This window comes from Osmia lignaria, chromosome 8 (assembly GCF_051020975.1).
Source record: "Osmia lignaria lignaria isolate PbOS001 chromosome 8, iyOsmLign1, whole genome shotgun sequence".
Lineage (NCBI taxonomy): Eukaryota > Metazoa > Arthropoda > Insecta > Hymenoptera > Megachilidae > Osmia > Osmia lignaria.
In genome coordinates, this window is record NC_135039.1 from 15,065,614 (window position 1) to 15,078,273 (window position 12,660).

At 31.8% G+C, this 12,660-nt stretch overlaps 1 protein-coding gene across 1 annotated transcript; it reads left to right on the plus strand.

The window, feature by feature from the left end:
- The first annotated feature begins 1,546 nt into the window (after positions 1-1,546).
- Positions 1,547-11,475, plus strand: LOC117606572 (Tachykinin-like receptor at 86C). Its single transcript, XM_034329158.2, has 8 exons — positions 1,547-1,841; positions 8,033-8,246; positions 8,896-9,030; positions 9,372-9,452; positions 10,053-10,203; positions 10,520-10,716; positions 10,857-10,972; positions 11,079-11,475. The coding sequence occupies exons 1-8, from the start codon at positions 1,547-1,549 to the stop codon at positions 11,195-11,197; spliced, it is 1,308 nt and encodes a 435-aa protein (XP_034185049.1). The 3' UTR covers positions 11,198-11,475.
- Positions 11,476-12,660: the final 1,185 nt, after the last annotated feature.

A 12,660-nucleotide genomic window follows, 5' to 3' on the forward strand; every position in this document is an offset into this window, starting at 1 on the left:
CATTAAAATAAATATTTGATTTTCTATTTTTAATAATTACCATTTTTGTTAGAATTGCAGTAGAATTTTTCCTCTTTTATCTACCATTGTAAATAACGTGTACTTTGCGAAGAAACCTCATACGTCATGCTAAACTGGAATGTATCTCGCAGATTTACAGTTTGGAAGAAGAATATAATTTTAGTTTTATGAAATGGATTTTAGAGTGAAAAAGTAATTCCAAGTAACAGGAGCATTGTTCAAATGAGATATCATATTTTTAAACGTAATCTTCTGTAGTAGCAATTTCGGTGACATTTGTATGTGAAAATGTCTACTGGTCTTCTGTCAAAAGAATAAAAAGAATTGCCTTCATTTTTTGCTTCATGATTTTAGGAGTTGTTGAATAGTTGTGTAAAAACTTGTTATTCACTGCTTCAGGACATATGTCTAATGCATATCAAATTTAGTATTTTGCTTGATTAATATTTTAGTATTTTAATACATTAGTATCTTAGTACCTGAGTACTCTAATACTTGGTAGCTTTTGTAATTTTGTATCTTGATAATTTGATACCTTTCGTAATTCAATACATTAATAAAATCCCCTGCTGGTCTGAATAATTTTACATTATATAAATTCGTGATAAAAAAATGAATTATCTATTCCACGTTCAAAACAAAGCTTGGAGCTTCTTCTGCTCTCGTAAAGTGTTGACACAGGATAATAAACGTGTAGCGAAATCGTGATGTGGCGGTTGAGAGCAAATATATGACCGTAAAGGGTTAATCTCTCTTTTATCCTTACATTTTATTTAATTTCCTTCATAAAAATTATTTCATAAACAATAAAAATAAATCTGAATTTAATTAAGAAGATTTATTTTATAATTTTAGATCAATAAATGTCTATTAATTAACAAATTAAATTCTTAAATTATCTTCAGATTGTTAAGATTTATAATTTTTATTCAATATTCAATTATTTTCACGGTAATAATATTCAATGATTAAAAGTTATTTTAAATTTTCTTCATAGCAGTTACATGATTACTATTCGCAGCACATAAGCACTCATACAAAACCTAACATTTCTGATTACTTTGAAATGAAACACCGTGTGTCCATTGTACACGTGGAATGAGAGTTTGATAATTATTATCAGAAGCTGCAATCCCGTTGATTGAAACTAGCTTGTTGTTACAGCGAAGCTGGTAGATTGGTTTCGTTTGAAATCGACTAGCATCCAGGTAAACAACAAAGCAAACTTCAGAATAATCTGTTAACAAAGACACTTGTGAGCGGCATGAAAACGCGAAACGTAAGTAATGCTTCTCTTCCGCTGTCTTGAACAAACAGCTTACAAGTTTTGACGCAAGAAAATCCCACGAACAAAGATGAATTCACGAACTTTGAAAAAATTGAAAAAAAGAAATACTCTTTCTTCGTTCTCTATTTCGTTTCCTTGAAACGAACGATGGGAATCATCGAGGGAAGTTGATGATCCTTAAGAAGACCAAGAGGATTAGACTTTGAGCCAGGGATGATATAAACTGGCTCCTCGAATATGAATAGCCTGATCCTGCACGGTTTGTACAATTGCAGCGCCGCGGTTCTTGATCGCAATGTCACGTTCTTGCTGATGTTGAATCGCAGCGAGCTACTCAGCGTGTTGGGGGATGCTTTAGACAGCTCGAGCGAACGCGACGCGCTACGTGATGCGTTTTTCGATTGCATTTTTAATTATCAAGAACGACCGTTCGATCTCCCATGGTGGCAGAAGCTTTCATGGTCCCTCGTATTCGCTGCCATGCTGTTAGTAGCCACTGGAGGGAATATTATCGTCATCTGGATCGTACTTGGTAAGAACACTTTTGTTTTATAGTGTTAAATATTAAAAATTAATGGGGCCAAAGTGAGAAAAATTGCAAGATTTCGTATATGGCCCTTTGCTTTCTGGGAAATACAAATCGAGAAAAAAGGTGGCATCATTAGGAAACTATTCTGGCTGAATCGATGTAATTTTCTCTGCCTTGAAAGGGGTAATCGAGCGTTATTGCGTTGAAAGATAACGGTGTTTCTTGTATAGCTCTAGATACCACGTTCTATCGGATTTTTTAACTTTCTGTTTCTTTACCACGGTCAATTCCTTTTTGCTTTTACAAAATCTTGAAGAAGGTTCGTTAGTGATATTAATTCATTAGAAGCGTTCTATCTTAATTTTACATTAACGAAGAATATAATATAAATGTTCCAGAAAATAATCAGCTGTTTTGATAATTGTTATAATTAGGAATTAAAAATCTGGAATCATTACGACAGGTTTATATTTCACTGAAAGTGTGTATTTATGGTGAAACTTTCTGGTGATACGTGATTGAAATCATACTACGTTCGATCAATATTATGTATTAACCTTCTGTACAATAAATTCTGTTCCTTCTTCAAATGAAATTATAATGCTGGACGCAAGGAAAATATTCATAAGCCACAAGAATATATCTTCATAATTAACTTCCTACAAATATTCCTACAGGATGTTCCATTAAATATGTTGTATTCTAGAGGGGGTTGATTCCTCCTGAAAAATAAAAAAATTGCAATATCAACTTTTCATATAACAAGGTGTCCCAAATCACAGTGCAGTAGACACTCGTTAATTCCCTGTTGGGAATGCCTCGTGGTCATATGCATTATTCAAACACACCCACTGAGGAAAAGGCACGCACGCCATTGACACACGATAATTCCTCGTTTCTTAGAAATGCCCATCCCAAGATCCTAGAATTTTATCAGCTCTTATTGTATAATTGTTATCTCTTCCCCATGGTGTAGTTCAACGTGATTCACCTCCTGATAAAGTTCTTACTCAATAATTAACAATTGTCACCGCTGCGATGTTTCCAGAATCAATTTTTAATTCCCTTACACAACTTTAATAAAAATTAATCCCTTGAGAGGTTGCAGAAATTCAATATCACCGACAAGTCACCTTTGTTCCGAAGGATGAAAGTAAATTTAGAAGTGATATATTTGTTGTAAATTCGACACGATTGTTTGGTCTTATCCGTAAGAATAATGCATTATGAAAAGGATTGAAATAAATGAGAAGGGAAAAACAAAGGCAGACGAATGGAACTCTCTTTCACTTTGAACGAAATAATAATTGAAAACAAAATGGAAATCTGCTTTTTATTAAACTGTACAAAGTAAGAATAATGAGTCGGTATTGAAGGGCGAAGTGAAATGCTTGAGAGACAAGGAGAATGAAATATTAACGAAAAGATTCTGATTTCAAAGAATCGTCGTATGAATAGGATAATAGTTTCTTCCCTTAACGATACAAAGCAACAAATGTTCCCTTGTTCAAGTTTATTCCTGATTCTTTTCATTAAATTGCAACAGAATTCTTTCTTAACAATAAGAATGTTGTCACAGGAAATAACGAACGTCTTCGAGTTACCATTTATTCCAAAGTAATAAAAGTATTACTATAAATACCGAATTACTAATCCTGTGGGAAAAAGGGTTATACAAAAATTTATATAAGTACCATAATTTCAAATTGAACAATGTAATTTCTCACTAATACTTTCAAAATGTTCTTTGCTTCCCAGAACAATTTTGTTAAAAGTTTCCACCGTAATTGTAACATAGTTTGAAAGGATTATTTCATTTCACGTTGGAAACATGCTCGACTGTGTAATTGGCGGTAAAATGTTACTCCAATAGTTAAGTTCATAGCCGTGGTTACTTGGTAAAGCTGCAGGGGGAGATAAAACGAAACTTTAACTTGGTAAGGAAATGGTACTAAGCAAATTTGTAGAAGTGATTGTTCTCTCTACGAGATCTTCTTACGTTTCACGGGAAGTTATGCAAATCTTCACGTGGATTTCCAGCTACTTTTGAAACCATAATGATAATTTTGAAAACAACGATTCTATTAAGTTACTTTTCTCTCGTTATCCCAGACAAGTATCTATACTTTAATGAAAACCACAACCTGCTACATCTACTCTCTTCTCTTCTCGCAAAAACCTTATCAGAACCTTGTCTTCGCTTATGATAAATGAGCAATAATCTTGCACTCCATAAAGTATGTTCGTGACTCTGTACAAGAAACTGCAATCTATATTTTCGAATCTGGAAGTATATCGAACGTGAATGATGGTTTTCAAGCCTTCGACAATCTCTAGAAAACAATATCGATTACCGAGTCAAAGGATAGGGTGGTGGCTACGTAAGTGACCCTCTCCTAGTCATCTAATCCCAAACCACCCTCCGTTGCATTACCTCGTGCGTCAAGCTGTTGCCAACGGGAGACAAATTTGAACTTTTTTTTTTTACCTCGTAAGCTTCGCGCCACCAGAGATCAACTTACCTTTATATCGTTCTCTTGAGCATTAATCTTGACGTCAATCTTTTTACAATCTCCGCTACCCTTGTTTTGTAGCCACACGGGACGTCAAACGACACAGTTGACATTGAGTTTTGAACAATTTTAGCGCGGAAATTGTCCGACATATGTGTTTTTCTGTCGGCAGTTGTTCATATTGAAGGGACGAAAGCAGCTCTGGAATTTAATTAAAAGTCATTTAAATGGTCCTGTAGAAAAATGTTAAATATGTGATTTGTTTATATTTTAATATTGAATTTAGTTTTATTTTACAATATGTTTTCTAAAAAAATTAATTGAAAAGTAATACATTTTTTACCATTTTTTGGGTATATAAATTATCAATATTGTTTAGAAATATGAATAAATAAAAGTCTTCAATTTTACTCCTGTTAAAGCTGTTATTGCATTTCGCAGTCGGTGGTATTGAATGATGAATAAGGCATACGTTTCATCAATCGTTGACCTACACCACTGAATTCTCAATATATCCTCAGATTTATCCAGGATACATCCATGATTAATTGCTTTACAGAGTTGGGTTAGTTCAGATTCAACCAATTGCCATTTAAATTGTACTATTGATCATTTATAGACTGTCTTCCTTTAAAATAGAAAAAGATAAAATTCTTTAAACTTTTGTATCTCCACAATGTAACACGTGAAAAGTGATATAACTTAGGATTAAATTTTTTTCTTCACACCGTAAAGTGTAAGATAAATAACCACGGGTTTTTTAAGGGGTTGTTTTCACCCCTAAGAGCGTTTCATTTTTTTGAATTATAGAATTACTAAACTTTTCTTGTAAGTTCCACCTCCAAATTGACGTCAATTCCAGATCTGTATTTTAACTTAACGAATCTTATCCCAGGAAATTTCGAAATGCTCAATTTCGTCAGGTTTACCTGGCCAATTCGCTACTTGTACCGATTGGTGACAAGGTGGCCCATCCTCGCCCTAGGGAATCTATTTTATCGCCCTAGACAATCCCTTCCATACTTCAGAAGATTGCAAACACGTGGTAGGAAACTTGAAAACGCAGCTCTTATTCTTCTTAATGATGTTTCTAATTAGAAACCTAATTTCTCACACATTTTTCTCTGACCCTCAACATTATTAACATTAACAAATTTAAACCTTATATTAATTCAAATAAATCAGTCTTACCTGTTAACTCTGAATTCATATTCTAACTCTCCGATGGCGGACCATGGAGAGGGACCCAATTTTAATTTCACGATTCACTCAGACGTCGCTGTTCAAGGGCTAAAAAGTTCAATAAAATATGCTCGGTCATAAAATCTGAAAAGCCTTAGCGCGACAAAAAGTGAAGTAAGAAAATGAATAAAAGAAAACTGATTCCTCTGTCTAAAAAGTTGTGTCGAGCGTTGTCACGTTCGGACCTACTTGGGTGGATTAACCCATACTAAAGCTATGGCAACATTCACAGGTTATTAAATCATTCAAGTATCCTTAACACGGTGTACCAAAATGGACTACAGCTTGCTATCCTAAGCACTGGCATCAAGAAACCACTGTATCTTAATGACTTAATTTACGACCTCTCCTTATCAGGACCAAGCTGTACCTCTCACTTCAGGGTCAAACCTGTTAGGTCAATATTTCTACGCGTTAATGAGCCCAGCAATTTGTGAATCAAAATTGCAGTTCAGAATAGATCGTCTACTTTAATATCTCGCCTCTGAACGAACCTGATACACCATCGATGTTTGTTGATACTAATTGCAAATAATCAATACAATAGCACATTTCCAGGCGTAATTAAACGGCATGATGTGAGAAAGGTACGCTGGGTAGGACCAAGACCTCCCATTTAAGATCAAGAAGTATTTGCTTGACTGGAGAGGCAACATACAGAGGTTTTTATATGGTCTTTTTTGTACAAGCTAAAGATTTCTTTCGAAGTGTCTTGTTCAGATAATTCAATTGCTGCTTGTAACATTCTACTGTGACTGTTTGATCTGACGGAGGAGCGAGTAACAAAGTACCATTTTTTAATCCGAGCAAACACAGAAGAATAACTTAAGTTTGTGGACGTCGTGTTTTGTTGTCGATGTGGATAGGTCAATTTTTTATCCTCTGTTTCGATTCGCCAGAAAAAACCCTTTAAGAATGCGGGACCATGGTAGAAATGTTGTTCATCATGGTTTTTTGAGATATTATGAAAGGATATTAATTTCCTGTCAGCAATGAAAGATGAAAATTAATATCCAGGTTTTGAAAATTCAATGTATAGGGATGCAGTATACTTTTAGGACTTTATTATCAGACTTACGTTTGTGTATCCATCATCCTATCCGCGGGGAAGGGTAAAGTTTCAAAGAGGTGAGAATAACTTCGTCTACCAAAGTAATATAAAAGTTTTCAGGAATCTGGCATTCAATTTCAGTTTAATGAGTGATGTAAAATATCTGTTCAAGTTTTAATGCAATTGGGAGTTACAAATATCCTGGGATTCCGAAGGAGGAAATTTTTATTGCTCCTTATAATTTATATTTATTATAGGTAATAAAATAAAATTTTTTATAATATTCTTTATTTGCTGAAAATAATCTCAATTTTGATTATTTATTTTTGCTGTTATTATTCATTTATGAATGAATAAAATAATAAGTTTCTAATTATAATGTTCAATAACGTGAAGATGATACAATTAATAATTGAACTCATTATAGTGAATGAAATGTCACCAGTGTAAGAAATGCTGACACCTTTTACTTCGACGATCTTCATTTATTTCCTTCAGACGTCTTGAACAGTAGATTCATTAGGTTCCGTCTAAAGTTAATGGTTTCAATTATGTGCTTTCAATTCATTATTTACAGATCATTTTGACAAATGAAAAGCGATTTTATTGATTAAAAATATGATTTTTTGTTACACCAATGGGAAGGAAAATACTTTTGTTCTTGTAATTTGTATCAGCTGTCAGTAAGATGATAAAATGTAAGCAATAATTGACATGATCCTACTAAATCCTTTTTTAATTATTTTTATATCTTCACCCCTGGTTTAAGGGGAGGTCTGAGGGGGGCTGCAGCTCCTCGCCCCAGTTTATCGATTTCAAAAAATATTGAATGAAATTTTTTTATTGTTCAGCAAGACTATTTTTGAAAAAATTCGATTTCATATTGTTTTAACTATATTGTAATTAATTTTATGGTTTATTAAACTTCAGCCCATTGCATTTCTTAATTTTAATTAAATTAAAAAGAGTGTCACACTATTTGTAGACAGTAGAAAGTAAATTATAAATGGACAAGAAACGCGAATAAAGAACATAGGGTAGAATGGGACGAGCTAAAAATGGATACTGCTCATATTTTTCCATTACCACAGGTCAGAGTTTCCCAGAAAATTTGTACTATTGTGTAAATGGAAGAGAATGTTTCAGAAAAGTACCACCTGCTTGCAAAGAAGACACTCCTTTATTATACAGAGTGACACAAATGCAAAATAGTTATATAATAAAAAATAGAAAAATTCTTTATTACTTTGCCCATTCATCTTCTTCATATTCATAAAATAAATTCCTTTGAAAATGTTTAATCTCTAATTTGTTTTACGATTGGAGAGAAAGGAGGAAGATCGAAAAATAATAGTTTTAATTACAACATCATAAATTTAATGTTCCAGCACACAGTCGGATGCGTACCGTGACCAATTACTTCCTAGTCAACCTCTCCATGGCGGATTTAATGATGTCGTTGCTCAACTGCGCTTTTAATTTCATTTTCCTTCTAAACTCTGATTGGCCATTCGGAGTGGTATATTGCACCATTAACAACTTTGTGGCACATGTGACGGTTGCCTCCAGTGTCCTCACTCTGGTTGTTATTTCTTTCGACAGGTAAGTTTTTATTGGTGTTAACAAAATTTATAGTAAGTACATAAATTATTTCTATTAGTGTAATTAGGAAAATTTTAGAACATACGATACCACGTTTTATTTTGGCAATAAAATTGTTAGGATTAATATTTTCATTGCCATTTACTTCGGTAGAAATTCATTAATTGAAAATGTTCCCACAGACAACTATTTTAATTGTTTATGTAATATTTTTGTTTAGTATGATATTATTAAAATTCTGGCCTACTTGGTTCCACAAGGTGTTCCTGATTACATTTCATTGAAACGTCCACAAAACTCGGGGGTGCTTAACAGCATGAAAATAATTATAGTTAGAATTAGACTGCAGTTTGGAAATGACAAGATATCAGAATTCTGCTGTTCTGTGGTTGACGTCAATTACTTTTATAATTTATTTTAAGGAAGCATACATTTTTAATAATTGATCATCTTCTGTTCCTTGAATTATTTCTTTTGTTGTTTGTTATTTAGAAATCACAACATTTTGATAAATAAATTAACTTAATATTTTTAGTTTATTCAGATCAGATATATTAATTTATTAAAAATTGAACAGCCTCCATTCTGACAATTAAAATTAAAAAATAAATCAATTATATTCTAACGAAATTAATATCGATTGTTGCAGGTATATGGCCATCATGAGACCTCTTAAGCATCACATGTCTCGCAAAAGAACGGTGATTGTCGTGTTCTTAATATGGACGATCTCATCAATATTAGCAGTGCCCTGTTTGTTATATTCAACAACAGACTCGAGAAGGTATATTAATTTAAAGTTAAATATATTATTTTTAAACGAAAAAATTTCATATATTGGATAAATAATAATAAAAAGAAAACAGTGTAAAATAATATGAAATACAATATTCAATTAAAATTAGAACTCTCTCCATGGTCCGCCATCTGAGAGTTAATATTTAACTTTAATTTATTATTAATTATAATAAGGTATTATAGAGAAAATTACAAGGATGGTAGGTTTATTAAAGCTTATGATTAATAAAGCGTTATTTGATGTTTGTCACACTATTAAGCTTATAATTATAACTTTAGTAAAGTGTTTAATGACAGGGATCACAGTATAATTACTGATTCCGACAGGTATTCAAATGGAAGGACCAGAATTTCTTGTTACCTGTTGTGGCCAGATGGACCCTATTTGCATAGTAAAATCGAGTACTTGTAAGTAATAATAATTATTTCATTAAGGCAGCATTATTTCAAAGATATTATACAGGGTGTTCCACGTAAATGGGCAAAGCTATAGCTCCAAATTGGTAAAAGATATAGAAAAACAGAATGTTAAATTTAATAATTTGTAATTTTTTAACAATCCTATTTTATTATTATTATTATAGAAACCGAAAATAGTAATTCGAAAATAGATATTGATTAAAAATAGATCAGAATAAGGTAGGAATAAATGGCAAAGGAAAATGTTAGATGGAACAGGTTTCTTTGATTAAAAGAAGAAATAAATGGTGAAGGAAAGGGTTGAATGATATAGGAAGCTCTATTGTTGTATGCACTTAAGACGATCCTTAGACGTCTTGAAGGATTTGTTAAAGGAAACACTCGAAATGTATTGTGAACCACTGATCCTTCGAGCATTTTATCTTTTAATACTTTAAAAACTTTGTGATATACCTTTGGACGTCTTAAAGAATTTATTCAAGAAAAAATTCGAAGTATCTTATGGAATATTTTTATTGTTACATTATTACAAAAGTTCGTAAAATTTCTTCTTCTGAATTGCAAACTTATAGTATTCTATTGTTGCAGTTACAATTTGGTATTCTTGAGTGTAACATATTTAATTCCTATGACTATCATGGCAATATGTTACACCTTCATGGGTTGTAAGCTTTGGGGTTCAAAATCCATAGGAGAGCTGACTTATTATCAGAAGAAATCTATGAAATCCAAACGCAAGGTACAAAAAATATTAATATTAAAGTAAAAATAAATGAAAGTTCAATTTTCAGCGCTGGAAAAGTTAAAAGCGTTAAAACATTAATACTATTGTTGGAAATTTCCAGCTTGTAAAAATTTTAGCACTTTCTGCGATATTGAAAGAATAACGAGAAACAATTTTCAATATTGGAAATTTTACCACAGAGTTTAATTGACATGAATATCGATTTATAAAATTTGTTACAGAACAGTACAAAATATAAAATATATAGATATTTATTGAAAAGTTATTTATTTATTAGTGTTTATATAATTTTCTATTCATTTTTCTGTAGGTTGTGAAGATGTTTATTATAGTTGTTACAATATTTGCAATCTGCTGGTTGCCGTATCAAGCCTTTTTCATTTTCGTTTATCATCATAGACATTTTACAGAGAGCAGTTATATCCAACACGTTTATTTAAGCTTTTACTGGCTCGCTATGTCAAATGCTATGGTAAACCCCATCATATATTATTGGATGAACAATAGGTAAGTCCTTTTCTTAATAATTTATTACTAGAGGTGTGTAGGTACCCGAAATTTCAAACTTGTTATTTAATAAATAATTATAAGTGGGTAATAGTATTTCTTTTCCAGAAATAAAAATTGTATAAATTTTTCTATTACAGATTTCGTGTATATTTTCAATTGGTAATTTGTAAATGGGAAACAAAAAACAGTGGGAATCGTCCAATGCAGGAGTTTGTGAATCTTCAACGATCAGATATTATTCCCTATAATTCAAGTAATCAAATATTCAATTATTCTTCATTTTTTATTTATTTCATTCCATACAATTAATAAGTTATACCTTTGTCAATTGATTTTATTGACTAGAATTTCATTTTTAGGTCGTTTCAAGTCATCATCATCCCGCTGGAAGCACGAGATGACTGATACTCAAACACAAAATTTTAGAACGCGATCAAGTTACAGAAGAAGCCACAAACAAAATGCAACTGTTGTTTAATCGTGAATAAAAAAGAAGTGAGTGAAATGAAAAATGAAATGAGACGGGTAATAAATTAACAAAACGAGTGATCAAGTTTGATAATAAATTTTTATATGAACAAATTTTAAGTAGATAAATAATAATTATTTTCTTAATTAAATGTGAAAAAAAATATCCAATGGTGTTTGCAAAATGTTGTGACAACTGTTAATATGCTGTATATGTGCACTATAGTTGTTATTTTAAAATTTGTATTGTAATTATGAAACCTTGAATGAGTGTACCATATAGGATGATGAGGGTGGAAGAATAAAATGTAACATTGTACCATGTATGATAAAGTATGTGATATTTATTCCTAAATATGATTTAAAGATACTGTAGAAACATTCTAATAATTCCTTTTCAATATTGAATGAAATACTATGTTTCTATATAATAAGAGCATAATATGAAATACGAAATAATTGTTTGACAAGCTTGTATTTTAAAAAGACCTTACGTATTTCTGAAAATTGGTCTCCAGCGCCATCTATACAAGGACGGCTCAAACTATTCGACAACCTACTCCGGTAGCCGGTAAGCTGCCGGCTTATCAATCGACCACCCTGCGGTCGGTAAATTGTGGAGTAGTTTCAGCCGTTCTTGTATAGGTGGCGCAGGAGTCGAATTTTGTTATCGACTTACCGACAGTTAGGGGTTATTTAATTTTGCAATTAATATTACAATTATTCAGTAAATATATAAGTGCTGTATTGTTGTACTTAAATTTTTGTCATTGCGTAGGTATTATATATTCTTAGACATACACATATGTATAGTATCATCAGTGACTGTAGATACAAAAGACTGGACATGCCTTTGGGGTCCTAGGCACCCCATATGAGATTAGGTCAGCATGCAGAAAGCACGTTTAACCAGTCTCTCTTTTATCGCATCTCTAACCAACATCTGAAAAGACAAAGACCCAATTTTCACACCCTGTGATGTTATTTTTTTACTTTTCTTTTAGAAATCAGTCAAAAGAAACACAAGACTGATTTATTTTTGTATTTTTTAATTAATATTTATTAGATTATAAATATATTTATTCTTCTAAAATATAAATTAAATTATATTTTATATTTATATTTATAGATATAGATTTTATATAGATATAGATAATATAAATATAGATTATAAATTAAATTAATTTAATTAATAAATTAAATTTATTATTATAATTGTTTAACAAGCTTGTATTCTTTATGCACATCAATAAATACATTAATTTAGAAAAAGCAACAGAGTTATTATTTAACTTATCCAATTTTATTTCCGAGTTATTTATTTATTTACAAGCCTTATATCCCTGCATCCCTTACATCCCTGCATCCCTTACAACCCTTACATCCCTGCATCGCTTACATCTCTGCATCCCTGCAACCCTTGCATCCCTTACATCCCTGCACCCCTTACATCTCTGCATCCCTTACATCCCT